The following is a 21,888-nucleotide window of genomic DNA, read 5'->3' as shown; positions in this document are numbered from 1 at the left end:
CGACAAACGACACACGGACACGCGAAGGCACATGAGGACACCACACAGCGCTACTAGCAACGACACGCTCATTTTCAAACCAGACCGCTTATATAGCACTATCGCCAGACAGACAATCGAACACTTGGGATCACTCAGAGACATGCGCGAAAAACAGCCACTCTACCTAAGCGAATGAACGGTAAGGATAATACCGCAAATCGCCGCTCCCGCAAGAAACTCAACTCCTTAGGCGACAATGCTATCGATGGATGGCTAATACGCACATCACACATCGCAGACGCACTCGGGGATTTGTGTCACGTTGAGGGGTGCACGATGGCTGCGATGCGGGAATGCCGGTAACAAATGTTCAGTTTGTTTCCTTGCAAATAAAAGGCAGGAGAAATGTAGGCACACATGGCGCTCAAGAAGTCAGGACCCCTTTTTGCTCCTGAAAAGAAAACAGCGCTCTCTCTTTCATGTGCGCTACAAGCAAAGTTACCGAAGGCTAGGGGTGTAGTGTGGCTGAAGTTAATTGACGAATGGGTAATGTGCACGGCACAACTTTTCAAGAGTGGAAGCAAGGCGAGGCAGTGGTGTATAGAGAACTTAAAGCGCAGACATTCAGAATGAAAGCGCACTGGGAAGGAAGCGCGTCTCAGCCGATGATCTTGGTCAGCGAATGGGTGAAGCGATTCGAGAAAATTTGCGGGTGACAGTTTCTGTTCTGAGTCATTCATTTTCTGAAGATTCTCTGTAAGCTTTCTATACGATCGTGAGTGAGCGACCCCAGTATCATGGTTGTCAGGTTTGGCTATTTTTTAGGCCAGTGGCAGCTGAAAAAACGTCTTGGCTACTTGGCTACTTTTTGGCAAATTCTCTGTTCCCTCGAAATAACCCTGTTTATCAATGTCTGGTGACGCCGCAGCCGCTGGCGTTCGAGTATCACGTGTTAAAACATGGCGGCCGAACTTGTTTCCAGCTCCAAAATTGAATCTGGCCCTTGCATTACACAAACAATGAACTTTAATGAAAGTAAGTGCTCAGTGGCTTAAGCAGGGATAATGTTCAATGGTGTGGATCAAAATAGATATAAAAATCTACGCGTTGGTATCCCGCAAGTCAAGCAGGCCTCACGCACGGAAAAAGAAAAGGCTTTCGGATGCGTGACTGGGACTCAGGGAAAACCGTTGCATGGGCCGCATTTGGCAAACCACTCATTGCTGAACGCTACTTTAAACCATAGTTGAAAGTGCATTAACCGGGCAAACAATATCGCCTCGCAACCTGGGCGCTCTGCACTCATCGAGATATACGACAAACTGCTTCTGCAATTTTTTATTTTTTTTGTACGGACTGGGACTCTGGAATGTTAGCTGCTTGGACTTTGTCGTCAGGAAACAAATAAGTGCGAAAGGGGCTGCAAATTATGCTTCAATCCCAGCAACTGCGATATGATGCACACTCATGCCGTACACTCATTGTTATTGTCGGTATTTCTGGTACTTCGAACATAAGTCATGCAAGACGCATGGAGAGTGTTGTCTTGCGAAGTGACTGCAAAAGTCAGCAATCTATTCTTTAATCTCAGCCATTATGATGTTGAAGTGTTAATGCTGTATTTATATACATTTTTGCCGCATTTGTATTCAGTCATTTAAATGAGAAGTTCGAATGCACTGGCGTGTAACGGGTAGCTCATGGTCGAGCGTAAAGTCGGCACTCGCGTTCGAGCAAAAATGTCAGTTTCATCGCCACGAAATATGCGCTACGCTGCGATGATTTGCGCACCATATGTAGCAGTCTAGGTGTATTTGCGCAACACTTGACTATAGCTTGCAGATTACTAGGTGTACTTATGTAATGTTTATTACTTTGATATATAATTGGGTGGCCAACACCGCAATCACAATTAGAGTTGTCCTGTATACGCTTCTAGAGGGTTTTTCCGAAGCAGTTGGAAGCACTGGCGTGACTGTGCGGTAGAATACTTACGGCCATGCAAAATGCCATCGTTAGATTCCGGCTCTAGTCGTGTTTTTTTTTTTGCTTTCTTCAATATATTTCACCATCAACAACGCTGCCGACTCTGGAACTGCATTTTCTGCGCAACGGGCTCCTTCGGGCTGCCGCGTAAAGATTTTCAGTCTTCATACAGACTGAATCACCTGTGGCACATACCCGCATAAGACGGGCCACAGTATCCGGGTGTGAGCCACATGGGACTGGTTGAAAGGATTTCATGACGTACGACACCGGAAATACGCACAATTCATGTCATGACTTGCCAATCGTGTTCGTCATACACACACTACCTCCTACGCCAATTTTGGTATACACCAAGTTAAGCAGACGACCACGAGAAAGCCAAGACACAGGCGGCTAGATATATCGATAGATAGACTGAGAGAAACGATCAATGTGCCTTTGGTTCACTATTAAATTCCTCGCACTTAAAATAAGAGAAACAGCAAATGCTAATGCTAAATATACCAGCTGATATATGAGCTGAACATTACCATGGCATGTCAACAACGTATTATTATCTGCTGTGGCGACTTCCTCCGCTTAAAAATTTCCTATTCCACGGTCGCCTACGTTTTGGTCGATATGTACTGCCTTTTGGTTATCTAGGCTGGAAGACTAGAACTGTTGCCGTTTGTAAATCGCAGGCAGGGGCGTAGCCAGGGGAGGGGGGCCTCTGAACCCCCCTCTCAAAATTTTTCAATTTTTCTTTCATGTATAGTATACACGCACACATACAAACGCACGCACGAACATAAATAAAGTATGGTTAAAGCCCCCCCCCCCCCCGAAAAAGGTTTCTGTCTACGCCCCTGATAGCAGGCATGGAAAGCTTGCAGTTTATAGCAAGGAAGTATGTAGGATGATCAAACCGCCATTTCACTTCAAAACACACCGCCTGTGTAATAATAAATGTACAAAATTATGTGAGAGCTCTCTGCGGATACATCGCAGTGAACTAGATATAACCGCATGTAGGCGAATGGAACCCAGTCTCTTTCGCAATAAGTTGCAGTGTGGTATGCGCAAGATAGCGATAAAAATTCTGTGGACTTTGTCAGTGTTGTTGTGAGCACGAAACTTCCATTGTATAACGAGCGAATACCCGCGGAAGTAAGTTTTGCAGTTCTTAAAAATATATTATTCCTGTGACTTTATTAGCGTATATGTGTATGTTGTTCGTTTATAATCCATAGGTGAATTCATTTTTCTGAATGAACTTGTCAATTCACTTTCAAGAGTGAAATTCATCATTTCTATTCGTCGGTCCCGTATTCTTCGTTCTCGCGTCTCGGTATTGACGACTGTGAGCGATCAAGAGAAGTGTAAGGAAAGCGACTTATGTGAAAATGTTCACTTGCTGTGACCGACCACTGAGGCCGAAACTAATAAACCATGCAGGAGGCGATACTACGCAAAGAGCAAGAACTGGCCGAGCAGCGGGAGCGGCTCTCCGCCATGGAAGACAGCTTCGCGCAAATCCGCCTCGACGCCGACCATTCTACAGTCAACTTGCTGAGGAAGGTGAAGGCACTGCATCTATTTCAATTGTTTTTTGTGAGCTCATTTTATCATTTATCATTTTATCACAGTTCAGTGCTGATGCATGTTTTACCTTTTCTGTTTGTGTGTTTTCCTTTTGACGACGAATATTCTCTGTTTACTACGCCTGTCTGGTTGGCTTGTTTGCCTGATTTCTTGCCCGCTAACAAAAGACGACGACAATGAAAGGAACGACAACATGGGCGGTAACTTTAAACTTGTTTAATCGCAGCAACACGTATCAATATAAAGACAATTGTGACATGCGCAGAACTCAACAGGTCGACTGCTCTGCGTAGTGGGGCAACCACTTATGAAAAAAAAGAAACATATCTCCGATTGAAACAGCCTATTAATGGACGCGTCAATAACAAAGTGTTCACCTTTATTTTTTATATAATATGCCTCCATCAGCTCTCGGGCAGTCTGATCCCGGCTTCTGTCCAGAATCTTAGCATCCTGAATACGTGGTTCACAGACGCAGTCCTTGCAGGCGCCAACTCGTCGAATCGTCAAATCACCAAATAGTAAACACCAACTACGCCAGACTGAAGTTCTTTTCTTGGCTTGTTCGTTTCAAGAGGAGAACCTTTGCTATGCACAGTTGAAAAGGAGTAGCGGGCATCGCACATGAGTTCATCCTTTCCTGTACAGACGTTCAAATATGCAATAAAAAGAATATGGTTTCTTTAGATATCATATATGCTCAAGGTTTATGAAGCAGTAGATAGTGCCAGAGAGCTAGAACTATTGCAGGTGTTGCGTAAGCTTAACCCCCATCCCGTAAAAAAAGGTAGTTTTGTATTGCTATCAAAAGCCTTCATGCTAATGTGGAGATCAGAAATCGTGGCAGCTACGCACTAGTGGTGCCAAGACTGAGGAAAGAGTGGAGCTGGTGGCATTCGCATATTTCTTTCTCTCCGCCTCGCCCTCACTTCCCTTTCCCACCTAGTGATATGCTATGCTACACAAGGCTATGACATGCTTTCTTTACCGCTCTCCCTGTTCGTTTCCCTCACTTTGTCTCTCTATTCTCTCTCTTTTTCTTTCTCTCTCTCTCTTATTATTCTTTATTTATTTACAGGGTTTCTGCTGGCTTCAGAATGAAGCCATAAGCAGGAGTGGGCAACATATGAATATAGCACTCTGAACATTTTCACAGTATATTACGCACAAAAAAATGCAGCGAACACAGTTTGAAACGCTGCAAAAAAAAATTAAAAAAATACAGTGCATGGCATGTAAATTGCGCATAGCATAATACATATATGAGTGCGTACTAACATCGCATAAAAGCAAGCAAAAAGAAGAAAAAAAATTGTGCTTACGTCACGAAACGGAGAGTTCAAATATGGCGGGAATACATGCTATAGGTTCTTTACCTCCGCTAAGAATGAGGTCACTGTCGCCGCATCCGCAACCCCACCAGGGAGGCGATTCCACTCGTGTACAGTTCGTGGGAAGAAAGAGCCAATGTACGAGTTGGTTCTACAAGAAAATTCCTGTAGTTTTTTTTAATGATCCGGCCCCGCTGGTCGTCGCACGACTTTTTCTATATACGAACTTGATTCAATGCCAAGCTTATCGTGATAGAGTGGGTACATATATTTTAATCTTTCGCGATATCGCCGCAGATGTAAAGCTTCCAAGTTCGCTGCCTGAAGCAAAGCACTAACTGACGTAAGGCGATTCTACGAGCGAAAGATAAATGGAGCAGACTTTTTTTGCAGGTTTTCTAGTTTATCAATATTTTTCTTTGTGTACGGGACCCAAACCATGCAGGCATATTCCAAAAGGGGACGAATGTAGGTTTTGTATGCTAATAGTTTTATTTCTTGCATTGACTGCCGTAACGATCCCCTAAGCTATCCAAGCTTTTTCATGGCTTTCTTTTCTATAAAAGTGATACGTTCATTCCACCGCAGGTCTGAAGTGATTTAAAGCCTAAGTATTTATACCGATTTACAGCACTAAGACAGCGACCATTTATTGAATACTGGAAAGTAAGTGGTGCCCTGTTTCTTGAAATTGTCATTGAAGAGGGTTTTGTAGTATTGATGCTCACCTGCCAACTTTCACACCAAATATATAGTTTGTCCAGGGCACTACTTAACAATGCCAGTTCATCAGGTGTGTTTACTTCCTGACAAAGGATGCAGTCGTCCGCGAACAGTTTGATTTTAACAGGTATATCTTTTACGATGTCATTTATAAAAAATAAAAATAATAGTGGCCCGAGAACCGACCCTTGGGGAATGCCTGATCGCACGGGCGCCGGGCGTGAAGACGAGCTGCCAACTGATACGCATTGACTCCTAGAAGATATTTAGCACACTGACGGCAGTGAGTTATATTGTAATATGGGTTTTAATTTTAGCAAAAGCTTATGGTGCGAGACGCGATCCAATGCCTTCTGGAACTCAAAAAAAATTATTTCGATTTGACTCTATTTACCTAAGGCAGAGGCAAACTCGTTTATCGTCTCAAGGGTTTGGGTAACCGTCGACATGCCCTTACGGAAACCATGTTGTCGGCAATCAATCAAATTATTTTGTTGCAGAAAGTTTGACAAGTGCGTAAAAATAATACGTTTTAGCATATTTTTGCAGGTACGAAGTAAAGATATTGGTCTGTATGACGTAATTAGTGTACGTTTTTCCGCCTAAGGGATCGGAACAACTTTCGCGCGCTGCCAGCCTTTCGGGAGTTCTGCAGTAGACAATGTTTTTTTGAATGCAAGAGATAAATACTTTGAGCACCTTTCTGCATACCCTACTAGAAATGCGTTCGATATGAAATCAATTCCTGGCGATTTCTTATATCCGTATTAAGGAGCAGTGATGAAAGGGCCTCTTCAGTTATCATTAAGGCAGAAGTTTGAGGTAGGTCCTGAGAAATCGCAAAGCCGGGTCCTTTTACATCGTCATTTTTGTAGACTGCACAGAAGAATTTGTTAAACGATGTCGCAAGGAGTGATTCGCTAGTGACTAATTCTCCGTCGATGAGGATTTTGTGTGCCTGTTGCTTCCTAGGTGACAAGTGTCACCAGAACTTCGCAGAAACAGAAAGCAAAAAGTTTTATTGCGATAGCAATTATATGGACTGTCTCGGCAGGATTTTGCCGTCGCCGTCGCCACCGTCATGCACTGTATATGTATAAGTATGTATATATATATACAAGCCCCAAAGAAAAATAATTCAGAAAAATGCTTCCGAGGCGCGGAATCGAACCAGGGACCTCTTGCTCCGCAGCGAGTGGCGCTAACCACTACGCCACAAAACGCAGATACTCCACGTAGCTAACGGCGAGCGTTGTATACACACCCTTTACCGCTGGACGGACTCAGAGACGGCAGGCGCTTATAAGCGTTTATTCATTACCAGCGAGATGGTGCTAGGAGTGCGACGGGCGCAATTAAAAGTCGTCGGCGAGCTCGCTCGCTTCTTATATTTGCGCAGGGAGAACCTTGCCCTTCCGCTGTCTGCTTGCCCTTCCGCTGTCTTCCGGTTTTCTCGTGGTGAGGGGAAGAGGGATGTTTCAAGATTTCACCGTGATGTCCGCGCTCATGTTACGGAGCGTACGAAGGTCACTCGAGCTCAAGGGATGCCGCTAAACGAACAAACAGAAGATGAGCGCGTACTATCAAGTGTTACAGCTCGACACTTGAAGCACGCTAGTATCCTTCGCTGCTTCGACCGCCTTTGCAACAGGAGCGCTGTTCAAACTGAGAGTATCCATTGGCGAGCCTTACTTCGTATAGCATTAGTTTATTGCTATCGCATTCATTGCTTCGCCCTTGCGCCGAAACTGTGACTTTTTTTATAGATATGTTAAAATAGTAGTCTTTTGCTTTCTTTATGGTTTTATTTAACTGTAAACGCCTAATAGAAAATCTTGATACATGAGGCGATGACGGGTTCTGGCGCAGTTGTTTACGCATCTTCTTTAGTTTCGCACTACTTCCCCCGTCATCCAAGGCCGAGTAGATTGTGTTCTGATAATTTTTGAGGGCCATAACTTAAGATGCATTTCATAACAAGATTTTTGAAGAAACCCCGCAAATCTTCGGCAGAGTAACTACTTGACTTGTACATATCACTGAAATCAGAAAACGATATATCTAACAAGTCAAGAACGGCGACGTCATCAGCACGAGTAAAATTTGGCACTACGCGTTTTTTCTTCACTTCTTTCCTTACGCGCAGTCGAATGCTCAAACATAACAATCCATGGTCGGATACACCGTCATAGACGCACAAAGCAGGATTTTAACGAAGGATTCTGTCGCTCACAAGAAAAAGATCCAAAATACATTGTGCGTTCCTTTCAACACGGGTGAGTTGTTTAACAAATTGTGTTAGGTCATGGAAGAGAACAATGTCGACCAAGGGCTCAGCAGCACTAGAGAGTGGTTCCGTGATGTCCGTGTGCCAGTTAACTTGAGGAATATTAAAATCGCCAGCCAACAATATATTACAAGTGTTTGTATTGGAATATGAAAGAAAATCATTAACATCATCAAAAAAACGCCTACCCGGCATTCGGAGGGCGCTATAATGCACCCACAACCCGGTTCATTTCCTCAAGGTGTATTTTAATAATGACACATTCAATACCGTCTCTGTGAGGAAGCCTAGTCACATTCAGGTAGTCTTTCATCAGGACAGCCGCTCCACCACCACAAGAAGGTCTGTCTTTCCTATAAATGGCATAATATGGGGGCGTTATTTCGTCATCCTTAATATCTGAATGCAGCCAGGTTTCTGTTAATATAATCAAATGTGGTGCATGCGCTATTGTGATACTTTCCATGTCATCAAGTTTAATAATGATGCTGCGGGCGCTAAACTGAATGTAGCGAAGTAATTTGCCTGATTGTGCGTCGGTTCACTGCTGAGATTCCTTAAAGAGACTGTCTACTGTCCTTCATCATTTTTCTGTTTTGCACCGCAATAGAAATTGTACCGTCTGAAGTGTCCAACCTTGCAGCGGTTTCTCTGAAAATTGAGTAGAAATTTTTAAAACAGAATTTTTCGATCTGCGTTCGGTCTCCTTCCTTTGGCGTGAAACATGGCCCACAACACTGGTTGGTGGACGCGATGACGATTCTAGTGCCGGTAAAAATGAAAACCGACAGCACATGTGATTTCTGTAGGATTACTTTCATTTCGCTGAACACTATTGCAATGAATGTAACAGTCGTTTTCAGCGCGCTAGCGGTTAAATGAAGTCCTATTATACGACTACACAACACTTGTTTTGCTGTAATCGCAGTCTATGTGTTTATTTTAGCACTGCTGCCGCAATCCAAGCCAAGTCGATTCATCAAAAAGAGGGAATAAATGAACGCCTTCACAGCGCACCACATGTGAGACATCCTGACAACAACAGAACGTCACATGTACGACCAGCGCGGAGAGCCGCGTGACACAGCGCATGAGTTGAAATTGACGACGGCGTCGCAAGCAGCGCCACTGGGCGCCTTTTTGGACACGTGAGAAAAAAAAAAAGCAAAAAAATTACTCCCTGACGCAATCAAAACTTGCCTGAAGTGCGTAAAATACAATTTCAAGTTATACATGTTTGTTTTGAAGCAGAATGAGTCTACCTGCAAGGATTTTTTGTCCTACCAGTAGATTGACCACATCGCTGTTGAGCGACGTTAGCGGTCGTTCTTTCACAATTTTCGACATCAAGTTAAAAATATAATTCCTTTTTTATGGGGCAAAAGCATGCTCGTTGCCGCCGATGTGACGAACGATCTTCTCATTTTCACCACGATCACAAATATTTTTCCGAGCGGTAGACAGTCCCTTTAACGACATTCCCTTGAAGTGACACTTGTTCGTTGCTGTCGGCATCCCATCCTTGCTCTCTGATCATCTACCTTCTTTTTGTGTCTTTCTACCCTCTCTTTCTCTCCGTTTCTCTCTTCCTCTTTCTTTCTATCTTTTTCTTGCTTCCTTTCTCTCTCTTTGCGCTCGTTCTCTAGCCCATCCGAGTTATTGCATCCAACGCCGGACATTTCTTTCAGAAGCCACGGATGTGGCTATTTCGCGCAAAGAAAACACAAGGGGAGGGTTAAGGGGAGCGCAAACTTTCGACTGTTTATTCCAAATTTACTGCAGTAGTATATATGTATGCAAACGCATGCGCAGAAAGCGAGACAAACATCGAACAGATAACGTATTGTGCAATGCAATACATAGGTATAGACATGCACAAAAGGGGAGGCTCACAACAATCGGATACCATCTTAATCACAACCTGCGATGCAAGAACGTGCTTTCTGCCTGCGAAAGGAACAATGAAGTATCAGTAATGCATAATAAACCTCGTGCTTTTATGTGAAAAGCTTCCCTCTTCACTCCCTGTACACGTACGCCGGACAAATCGGCGCACGTGTACCGGGAGTGAAGAGGGAGTGCTGCATAGAGGGAGTGCTGCGTCAGCAAAAGTAGTGACAGGCTCACTCGCGAGATTATAGAGGCAGAAAAAATAGCTTCATTGGGTTCAGCATGAGTCAGCAACGCCTCTGTACACATTTCACATAAAGAGTTGTACTTTCTAAGAAAGCAGTGTGCGCATGTGCGACGGCGTTTGAGCACGGTATATATACGCATGTGATGTTCAATAAACCTTTGTTGGTAGTTAGCGCTCGTATGTTGTCTGGTGTTGTTTCCTTTGTGTCTGTTTTTTCTGCGCTGAGAATTGTTTAAGCTTATTTGAACTCACGTTAAACGCTTTCTGGACTCTTGTCTCGAACCAAAGTTTCCCTTAAACGAGGCATGCATCTGCAGGTTTTGCAATGAATGCCAGGTTGGACCTTTTGTCAAGTGAACGTTCATGCTCTCTCAGCAGTTAGTTCAAACGTCGCCCCGTTCGTTCGTCTTATGTAGACCTTATTGCATTATTGCATTGCAAGTTTAAAGGGGCTGAAAAAACTGTGCAAATTTTATTTGCCACCGTCTTCAGGTTGTGGGCTACACAGTGAGAGTAGCGTACGAATGCAGGTCTTACCCTCCTGGATTGCTCTTGAATTTTCTACTTCTTTCGCCTTTTACCTTTTCGAGCAGGTACTATTGCTGCTGTTAAAACTGTCTATGGAAAGCCTGCCTCTTGTAGTCTTTCAATATGGAGTTTAAAGCTGTTTTGCACGCAATGTTCACACGATTTCTTGATACAGGATTCCAATGCCGCAGTGGCTATGACTCTTTTTTATTGTTTTAGAATGCGTTGACTGATAAGGCAATGGCTCCTTTTGAGCTCGGGTGTGGCACATCCAGTGCACCTCCTCTGTTCCCAAGGAGAGCTCTCGGTATAAAAATTCTAGCTTATGTTTCCCTAGTAGTTCGCAAGTGTTGCCCAACCCGTAGCTATGTTCTCTAAAAAGCTCTTCAATTTCTTGTACATTTCCTCGATAATGTGGTGGATCCTGCCTTTTTAACACTGTTAGAAAATGATCGACGTACCTTAAGTACTTTCAATACCTTCCTTTCGTCAAACATGATGTTTAAAATACAATCAACTCTGAATCTCTGGCGTAGGCGTATCTACCGGGAGAAAGAGGAGGGGGGCGGGGCAAGGGGGGCGCTGGCCCCCCACTGACAAAAGGTAGGGTGACGGAGCCCCCCCCCCCCCCACTTTCGATAGTGGTCACTCGAGGCTGCACGCTGGCAAATCAAGAATTGAGGCGAAGTTTTCCTTCAACACAGCAATAACGTAATTATATAATGAAATTTGTCCTACGATTCAGCTGTGAAGATTGTCCTCTGCGTCTCACGACCACGCACTGTAGTCTCTCTGCGGTAAAAGCCGCTTATGCGACACCTTCGTGCTTTGTGCTCCAACATTGTAGAGCAGGCTACCGCTGAGCAGGGGATCTATAACGTTAGATCAGTCTGTCATGCTTTTATTGTGCTCTGTCTCGCCTGGAATTTAAATAATCGGTGACGCAGATACGAGCGGAAACCAATAAACGTTTCATGGAGCGATGAAACCTCTTCCTGTTTCAAAATTCATTTTTCTTTCAGCGATAAGGAATACCATCACCGCTGCTCTATGTCCAAGCCGCTGTGAGTGTATGAGTGTGCAGAAGTGTTAAGTGTTTTAGTTTGGCCGAAATGGAAGCGATAAAAAAGCTTTCAGCTTTAGTCTCCAATCCACCTGCTTAGCCTTGCTTATCATACGCGTATGGTAGCTTGCAGCGATCGCGGCGGCTTGAAATAAGGCGACGAATATGGCAGTAGACTCGAGCACATTGGGAAGCCCAGCTTTCAAGCTTGCCCCGCAACTCGATCTACCGGACCAGGGAGATTGTCAAGGTCCACGGTTTTATGGACTAAGAGACTGAATTAACAGCCGCGCTAGTTGGCCTTGATTCATCTTGCATTGGCTTTAGAAGAGCAAAATCAAACACGGACGAGAAATAAGGACCCTTAGCGCCGCTTGTTTTTGTCTCCGTCTTTTTCAGCAAGGATAAGTTCAAATAGCTGTATACTCGCATAAAGAGCCCAACATCGTTTTACTACAGCTGCAAACATTTATCATACGCATCTGAATCTATCTCGCCAGCTGCTAAAGTGCCCGCTGCCAATACGATCGGCGGGTAGGCTTCTTAAATTGCGTTCAGAAGCTGACACTGTCCGGATATTCCATAAAATGTTTAGTTAATGTTCAGCATATGAGTCCGCTGTTCACTTTCCACACGTCATTTCAACGCCATGAGATTTCACTGATTTGTGACTTCGTGCCACAAGCCAGCAGGTAATATTATGACACACCAAAAATGTTTGACAAATGCCGCAGAACTAATGGCCTACAATATGCCGTATGGAATATAAATAGTTTATTCTCTTATATTTTTACATAGTCGCACATAAGTGCTCATGAAGCGATGGATCAATTTCGCGCCATTTGTTGCATCGCGTTACGAGCAGGTGCTGTGCACATGACCCAGAAAACTTCGACCGACGGTAAACAGCTAATGACCAATTGAAAAGGAAACAATGCGAGGTAGCTTAACGTTACAATGGCCCACATTTTTTTAAAAGAAAGTTTATGGTTACACCGTTTGCATTGGTGTATTCCCTTGGAGGTGACGGAGAGCCCTCCAGGAAATGTTGCAAATCCAAATAGAATGCTTTTAAACAATGTGCAAGTCTTCTAATACCACGAAATCCTATTTTTAAATAATACTTGTGGTAGACAAGTTATTATTTAATACAAATGCAATAATAGTAATCGCAATAATAATAACCACGCGCTAGAAACAATGTTTCGACTAGGAGCAAAGAAGGCAAAATATACGCAATATACGTAAACCTGAGTATGTGCAAGCCAGTGTAGTACTTTCTAGAAACAATAAAATCTGTATTTATTGCTATCTACATTAAAAGCAATTATTAGTGAGCAGCTTTTAAACCTTACCAATATTTCGTTGAATGATACAAATCTATATTACTAGGAAGGCCGCCATCGACATAATTGTATTCATGCATAAAGTTGTGTGGTTAATTGGTTAATGTATGAAATGTGCTTCTTGTAATACTATCACCTTCATAACACGCATATGTATGGTTGTTGCAGCGTGTTCTGTATAAAACATGTACTTTTTCTATACTGTTGTTGAACAGTGCTAAGGAAATTCTATCTGTGTATGCTAACAATGCAGTACTAATGAAATTATATCTCTATCTCTTCATATATATATATATATATATATATATATATATATATATATATATATATATATATATGCATGCGGCCGACGGAGTTAGGCGGTTTGCCCCTCTTCCCACCCCCGCTCGCGAACAAGTTGGTACGCCGCTGTTTGAAGATTTACCATTAAAGGCGTGCCTTTCCCTAACCTTGATTATGCTATACGCATTGCTTCAAGCAACGTTCAAGTGAGCATATTGTAAGCAAGAAGAAAGGCTCAATGTGCTTCTTAAGCTGCACGCAAAGGCCAAATTGAATGGAATCCTGTTTCTGCTAATTTCTCAATTCATCTACTAAATTGAAACATGAAGCATACGCCATCTAATCTTTAAGTGCTAGCTTATGTAGCACTAATTTGCCCTGATGTCAGCTACGGCTTAGCTATGTGTGACTCTGACCACATGTTTGTATCTAGTAAGTGGCACTCGACCTAGGACACATCACATAAGATTCATAATACCTGACAACTAGTATTACTCAGACGTTAGAGCCCTTAAAAGATATCTTGAATGAAGACCAATTCAATTACTTCGCTTACTTGAAGAGCCATAGAGGCTTCATTGCCTTTCGTCGATGCAGGCTTTGGAGGAACGTGAGCGGCAGGTGAAACAGCTGTCACAGTCCCTAGAACAGGCGACGCGCGACTTGGAAGACCAGAGCACCATAATCGAGGCATTGCAAATGGAGCGCCAACAGCGGGACGAGGAGAACCAGGACGGGCGACCGACGGCGCGGCGGGGAGGCCGTTGGCTGGACTTGCAAGGAAAGCTTCGAGAAAAAAGCTTGCTTCTCAGGTACGTGTGTGTTACTATCCAAAAATAAAATGTGAACGGCAGATAGCGTGCTCACTGTAGTGTGCCGCACCTTCTAGTGACCACCATACAGAACAACACGTCCAATGTTCTCTCCGGATGCGAAGATGCTTGACTTAGTATGACAGTTTCACTCTTGTGTTTTGTGATGTTCAGAGTCTCGTTTTTAAATGAAGAGGTCCCCATCCCGTTTTCAGAAAAGAATATAAAAAAGCTCGCAGCGAAGACTATGAGAGTAAGCCAACGAGGGCTGTCACATCCAATAGGCAAATCCGGATGTGTGCACGTGTCTGGTGATCACTGGCTGATGGCGATCTCTAGAGAAAATTAAAAGCGCATTGAACGAGCACAGAAAATAGGTCCGTTGTTGTAGTCGAAATTTTTTAGTGTATAGGTTTACACTGCATAGGTTTACACTAAAATGATAGGTGTTCAGATATGCGGCCCGACAGTGAGAAGGGTGGGGGATGGGTGAGGGAGTAGGGCGATGTCCATGGACAAGATTTGGGGGGGGGGGGCGTGAGTAAGGCGAGCACCCACTCGCCTCCCGTATCTCCCTGTGTCTTAATAAAATATTTGTGGCGCATCTGAGGCAAGCAGGAAAACAAGACAAGACAGGACAGGGCGTCCTATCCTGTCTTTTCTGGGTTTCTTGCTTGTCTCAGTTGCGCCACCTATATTTTATTAAACTATGCACCAACTCGCCTAACGTCACATTCCCGTGTCTATAGCTACGTTCACATGCACATGACTGCAGCATGCCCTTATTGTATGGCTTACGACGCATTCCCCATACGCTGCCGTTTCAACGGAATTGCCACTTTCGTAGTCAAGGACGGTTGCGCCCCCTGAGTCATGTTTGGCTGTCGAAGTTCCCATTGGCGGCCAGTCTGCTTTCACAGTCTGGTTCTGAATTGCAGCGACAGCACCTGCAGCTGGAGACAGCAATGCATGAGGTTCTCGTTCATTCGTCCACTTAGAGATGTTCATTTTCAGGAATAATTTCCGAGCGGGTCTTTAACTGCCCACGTGCCCAGTGTTAGCGAAAGGGGGCCGTTTGCTTCGACGATCGTAAATTGGGCATGGTCGCACAAACGCCGTGAAATAAACAGCTCGCCCATGCTTATCTTATTTCTTTATAAGAAAAAGCTCTTTATGAATGCGCGTAATGTAATCACGAAATTTAAAAAAAAAATCGCGAGCGGCGGACTCCCTCATCCGCCATCTTTGTTTCGCATTGCCATTTTTTGGGCGTGTTGGTAAACGGAACTCGAAAACATATTGAGCGCTTACCAACAAGGACGTAAGGGAGACTGTGCACGGATATATAGTTTGGTGGTTTCTGGAAATAAAATTGTTGAAGTTAGCGCATTATGTTGTCGTCTCCCTTACGTCCCTGTTTGTAAGCGCTCAACATGTTTTCGATGTTTGTTTCGACGTCCCGCTGTTCGGCAGCAGCCGCCGCCTGTTGATTGGGCGGTCATCACCCCGCAACGAACGCGCTCCCATAATTACCGACATGATGCGGTTCTGTTTACATGCGACCAGAAGCTGCCCCTGATTTCGCATTTTCAATCTGAAACCAACCCTGTTTGTCGCACTTCATACGGTACGCCTTGCGAGCGAATTAGCTCATTTGCGTAAGAGTTAAGACGCTTGAAAATTGACACTTCTGCCTCGTTGATGGGCGTTTGTGGAGGAACGCGCTCTTTTGTCAACTAAAAGAGCCTTTTAGAAGAGCTACAGGTTACCGCTAATACCCACAGCCGCTGGTATGTTATGGTGATCTTGCCTCCTGCCGGAGACATGAAGCGGCGACACTTGCTCAGCCGCGCGAGTTTTCGTTCATATTAATGGTAATGATACGGATACTTGAGCACTGGAGCACTGATCATCGTTAATGTTCTGTACCGTACGTGTTCATACAGTCCTTAAACCGTATGAATATTTGTGAAGATTTCATATGAAGATGTCGTGGTCGTGTGAAGGTTTAGTCTGCGGTGGACCTATTTACTCATTTAAGGACGTAATTGTGCTCTCAATTAGATAGGCATACGAAATTTACTGCTACAATCTTGCCTTCGCCAAATAACATGTGGAGTGCTGTACTGTATTGTATTGTAAAATGAAGACATGTCATGATTGCCTTATTTTCATCAAGGAGTGTCCAGTCCATGCTGGGCAAGGTAGAAGAGGAAGCTCGACAGAAGGACAAGCAGCTCGCAGAAGCTGTGGCCACAGCACGGAAATATGAGCTGGTGAGAAAGCCTCGCAATTTTGATATACTTAAATGCCTTTTTGGTTGTAGTACTGCCCCCACGTTACCGCATGTATATCAATGGGATTGGTGACATTTAAGCACTCTTACGAGACAATAATTCATTAAAGCTGAGATGTTATGCTGATGTTTGCCGTGTGTCGTAGATAGAAAATTATCCTCATTACGCACTGGCACACACTCTCGTCGGCCTCTTCGTCTTCTGTTTCGCTCCGCAAAAGAGAGAGCAAGGTAGAAAGAAAGAGAAAGAAATTCTAGCCGAAAAAAAGGTTCTTGATGAGGCAGCAGCTGACGCCGCGTAATCACGATCCTAAGGTGAGCGTCGTAACCACTCGGCCATCCAGGTGCGCTACCAAAGCGTAGCATAGCCTTGTATAGTATAGTATAGTGTCACGTAGTCGTGACGTCGACGAAGACAGTAGTCAGCAGGTCCGAGGTGAAACTGTTTATTTGGCCGAACTTGTGGCTGAGAAACTGATAGTCAAACTACAGCAATATACTGATAGCGGCGGACAGAACGTCGACCGTCGATCAACTGACAAGCGATCAAGCGCGTCGGCTTTTATACAGGCGCTATCGAACTTTCCAGCAATATCGCTGGTGGCGGTGTTATCTCTAGACAAAGCTGGAACATTCGCGTGCGGGGCGCAATCTTAACAAACCGATCTACTAAATCGCGACGCTTCTAGAACACTACTTCGCGGACAGCGTCGAGCGTTGATAACCGTCCCTGCCGGTCAAACCCGAATACATCAAAACAAGACAAGAAGTGGGCGTGGCAATAGCAAGGGGGTGGGAAAGAGAATTGAGATTGCGGAGATGTGAGGGCGAGGGGGAGAGAGCGAAACATGCGTGGAAGGAAAGGAGAAAGAGAAATATCGAGAAAGAAAGGGAAGGAAACCAGACAGGGAGATAATCAAAGAGAGCAAAAAATATAGAGTGAGAGAGAGAGGGAAGCAGATAGAAAGAAAGAGGATGGCAGAAATAGAGCAAGAGAAAGAAAGGGAAGAATGAGAAAGAAAGACAACAAGAGCGAGAAAGAGAAAGATAGAGAGAGAGAAAGAAATAAATGAAATTAAGCCGAGACAAGAAAGAATAAAAGAGAACACGCATAGCCATGTATAGCACAGTAGAGCTAGTGATGGGAAAGAGAGGTGGGAGGGTAGAAGCTTAGCCAACCTAGGACCAGCTATAGTCGGATACAACTTAACAAGACCAGAGAGGTCCCGCCCAGACGACTGAATCGCGGCAGCGGATCGCCTCCGCGACTAAAGAAATAGTCCCGCTCATGCACTCGACAATGTTTTCCGAAGGCAGGGTTACCGGCCGTCCGGCTCATGACGTCAGTCGGGAGTGCGCGCGCATTGATGCAGGCTTGTGGTCAACCGCCTTTGAGGAGGAGGACTTCTAAAGTTGTAATTTTTATTTATCTATTTATTTATGTAAGTACCTGCAGCGCCATAACGGCGATTTGATGAGCAGGCATAGCAGAAATAAAAAAAAATTAAGCATGCCAGTTTAACTGCACTTATACCTTAGCAGGCTGTTACGTTCGGAGAGTTTGGGCATAGATTATCGAAGCATTTGTCGCGCACACTAAGAAGAAAACAACTAGCACGATACAGGATAGGAAAGCAATTTGAACCAGAATATTTTCCACACATCACCCAACTATATCTGTTTTTTAAGATGCGCACACAGAGAAGGCCCAGCACGTGCAAACAAGCTATCTCACAGCACTATCTAAACATAGGCATTCACTTTTATACACAGGAAGGGAAGGCTCACGGATGCAGTCATCCCCCTCCTTCCGTATGTGATACGCTTCAAGAACTTCACGTGCTAACGGTTCCCAGCTTCTTGCTATCACACACGTGTGTCTCCAAACAGTACAAAAGAAACGCAGTTGTACAAAAGAAAGTACAAAAGAAAGGCAGTTGTGAACCCTTACCAATCTTAAGTAATCCGTGCTTCCGCAGGCGACCATTAACGCAGCGCCTTCTTTGGCCTATGTACCATTTGCCACAGCGCAGCGGCATTTCATACACGACACCTACAATACCGCGTCGAACTAGCCTGGCGTGCTTTTTTTCCCCACAAAAGCTTGGCTGTTAGCAAAAAAATGTGGACACAAAGCATCGGCAGCTTGTTAGGTACCGAGAAAACAACTGGAACGTCACGCGTGTTCCAGCAGACAAGCAATGTTAAGATTGCTGTCACCGCTGTGAGCGCGTTGCAACCTCAGAGAGGAAAAAAGAGCAGTTGAGGTGGGAACACTGATGAAGCAGTACTCTTTCTTTGGCGACATCGGAGATTGTCAATCACCACATTTTAACGCGATGGCATTTGAAAGCTCGTTACACAAAAATTGCGGCGTCATCCCGGCCGCGGCGGCTGCATTTTCGATGGAGGCGAAAATGTTTGAGGCCCGTGTACTTAGATTTAGGTGCACGTTAAAGAACCCCAGGTGGTCGAAATTTCCGGAGCCCTCCACTACGGCGTCTCTCATAATCATATGGTGGTTTTGGGACGTTAAACCCCAGATATTATTATTATATTTAAAAATTGCGGCGTCGGCGGCGGTTGTGAGCGAAAAGTCGAGATAGACCCCCCAAAAAATAAATAACAGTATCTTTCGGTACTAGTGAGAATCGAACACAGGCCTTCCACGTGGCGGTCAGCTGTTCTACCACGGAGCCATGCCAGTGCTTGAACACACTTTCTAAAAAGACGCTTCAAGGATGTTATGTAGTTGTAGTAGTCGTCATAACGCATGTACTATTGCGTGACAGAATCGTAGGATCGCACCAGACGTCAAAACATGTGCATTGCGCAACAAGGGAGGGGGTTAAAGCTGCCCACCCATGAAAGTGTGCAGCTGCGCAGGTGCGCGTGGCATCTTACAGACGCGTAGCGGGCATTTCGCCAATTTGCAAAAGTAAGAATTATGGCGTAGTGGGCACTGAGTAACTGTATATCCAGGAGACATATTAGGATAGTTTGAAACATTCAATGTTACGTGCACAAACGTTCCTTTCCTTGCGGCACAGTCTAAGGCGATGCGCATGGGGTCCGATTACGCTATCGGGTTCTATTCTTGCAGGCGAAGTTCAAGTTTCCAAGTTTTTTGCTTCGCCATGGAAGTCACTTTTTTTGTAACATACTTGTACCTTCTAAAGTCGTGCTGATGAGCATTTGTTGTACGTTAGGTGACTTCAACAGCATGTTCACTGCGGCTTGATGGTACATCATCAGAAGGATAGGAAACAGCGCGACACAGTACGAGTAAATGACCACAGAACAGAACAATATCGTGTGATCCCTCGCTCGTACTGTGCCACGCTGTTTTATATTCTTCTTAAGACAACTCTATTTTAGGGCGAGTATGGACTATCGGATGCCGTTGCTGAAATCAGAGACCTCAAGAGGCAGTTGGAAATTCGCGACCGGTGAGTGAATTTTCGCTCAATTAAAATATGAGCCCAGTTGAAACAGAGCATAAAGCTTTGATTATGATGATCGTGCCTGACATCAAAGTGGCACCGTGTATAGGAACAACACGAATGCATATCTTTCTCTGGAATAGAAATATGTAAACTGGTGTAATTCAAACAACGAATGGCCAGTGCCCTAAAGCAGTGTCAAGGAAAAGGAACAAATTGTATCATTATTGATGGTTGAACCAGTATTGATCTGTTTCTGTGCCAGCGAATTGGGGGGCATTTCGCAGTTTCTTCGCCTGAACACAAGGTGATAGAACAGCTGCTGCGAAATCAGTGCTTTTGCATTGGCGGATGTTCAGCTGCGGCAGCTGCTAACGATTTACCTTTAAGGCAACATATCGAAAGTCTTGATCTAGCTATGAGCGCCATCAACAGCGTATGCGTTATATTGGGTGCTTCTCCTTGAGATTGTTAGAGGGCATTGACATGCAGTTATTTCGGCCATTAATACCGCGTTCTAGCTCATTTTGTCGGCACCTCTACATTTGAGATTGTAGACGCTCACGTATCCATTTATTTTCAAAGCTTGCTAGGAGCCGCTATTGCAACCTGAATGCAGTGATCGACATTACAGTGGACAATCTAGGCGGCAGTGCACATTGCCTTCCTGCACTAGGCGTTGCCACATTGTGTTACCAACAAAGAGTGCTTAGCGCTATGTATCGCTTTCTTTGGGAGTGTGCTGATGCAACACGTGGACAAAGGCAGCTGAATGGTCGCGAACAATGTCGCGGCTGCTGCGCGCTTATGTAGACATTTATACTCTCTTTGGACTCCTCAAAGGCGAAGGCCTAGTCTCCGAAGTGTAACACAATAGGTCTCCTTAACTCTGTCTGTGGAGATCCATCAAATGAGAACAGATTGACAACGCGGCTCCGTGCTGTCGTCTACAGGGTTGTCTGTTTTGCTTAGTCGCCACTATTGCTATTTCCTTGTATGTAAGGCTATCTTCAACGCATGAGCATCCTTCTCCTCTAATAGGACCTTTTGGGGGCCTAGTTGGTGCATTGTACTGACAAAAAGTACTTAGCGCAATACAAACACCACACACAAGAAAGGTACACAACACAAAAAAAAAAGTTCGGTCCCCTTTTCACAAGTATAGTTAAATGCGCACATATCGGCACGTCCCAAACACTTATTGTAGGACATGTGCGCAGAGCTCGGACGAACACAGGAAAAACGATGTAGACATAAGCAGCGCAACTTCTGAGTGGGTGCATGACAATAAGTCATGCACCAACTCGCCCAACAAGAAGTTCTTCTAAGGTCCCGAACACTGTGGCTTCGAAACAATATGGGCCGCATTTTTATAATACCACTTTGAGCGATCCTTTCACATTGTATGGCTTGTAATAGGGTCCTAATGACTTAATGCCATTAAAATGCTCTTGACGTAACTGTTGCATTACCTACACGTCATTTTGAACGCCACAGCTGTGTCAGCTGAACACAAAAGACAGCCCACCGTGCTTGCGCCGAATGTTTATATTTCAGCGTTTTGAAATGCTCTGGCGGATGTACGGCGGAGTCACGATTACGTAGCTACATGGCCGTGGCCATCACACCCAGAGCGCCCGCTTCGACCCAAACGAGTGTTTGTTACCCGGATCTCTGGTTCCACAGCAATAAAGAAAAATAGACGTCATCCATCGTTTAGCTTAATCTTACGCTGAGGGCAAATGATTAGAGGCGTTTAGTTGTTTTTTTTTTCTGCATTAGCTGTTTATTTTGGCAGTGTTAGGTTTGCAGCGTCTTCCCCAAGCCGTTTGTGTGTTTCAGTTTCAAACTTCACAGGTAGCAGCGAAGCATTGCGACTGGTCATGCGCTGACAACTCTGAGTGCACGAGAAGGCTAATTATTCACAGCATCATTGTTTTTCTACTCCGTCTTAGTGGCGTTGGTGAGCAAACACCGCGAAAAAACTGCAGCAGCAAACGCCAATGCGACACATTGGACACAACGTGTGCTCTAGCCTCGTCATAAATATTGTTCAAACCTGCGAAGTTCAGCATTGCAGAACCT

The 21,888-nt window shown here is 44.6% G+C and overlaps 1 protein-coding gene across 1 annotated transcript; it reads left to right on the top strand.

The window, feature by feature from the left end:
- The first annotated feature begins 3,402 nt into the window (after positions 1-3,402).
- Positions 3,403-19,813, top strand: LOC119378220 (centrosomal protein of 290 kDa-like). The gene is made up of 4 exons (XM_037647425.2): positions 3,403-3,531; positions 13,850-14,064; positions 16,244-16,340; positions 19,739-19,813. The coding sequence occupies exons 1-4, from the start codon at positions 3,403-3,405 to the stop codon at positions 19,811-19,813; spliced, it is 516 nt and encodes a 171-aa protein (XP_037503353.2).
- The last annotated feature ends 2,075 nt before the right edge of the window (positions 19,814-21,888 follow it).

The sequence above is a fragment of the Rhipicephalus sanguineus genome, unplaced genomic scaffold, assembly GCF_013339695.2.
Source record: "Rhipicephalus sanguineus isolate Rsan-2018 unplaced genomic scaffold, BIME_Rsan_1.4 Seq74, whole genome shotgun sequence".
Classification (NCBI taxonomy): Eukaryota; Metazoa; Arthropoda; class Arachnida; order Ixodida; family Ixodidae; genus Rhipicephalus; species Rhipicephalus sanguineus.
This window is presented reverse-complemented; position numbering and strand designations above follow the sequence as displayed.

Excerpts from the sequence above, each read along its gene's own strand:
- LOC119378220 (XM_037647425.2), top strand. The coding sequence starts at position 3,403 with ATGCAGGAGGCGATACTACGCAAAGAGCAAGAACTGGCCGAGCAGCGG. Across the intron at positions 3,532-13,849 it reads CAGTCAACTTGCTGAGGAAG|GCTTTGGAGGAACGTGAGCG; the intron begins GTGAAGGCACTG and ends TCGTCGATGCAG. Across the intron at positions 16,341-19,738 it reads CAGCACGGAAATATGAGCTG|GGCGAGTATGGACTATCGGA; the intron begins GTGAGAAAGCCT and ends ACTCTATTTTAG.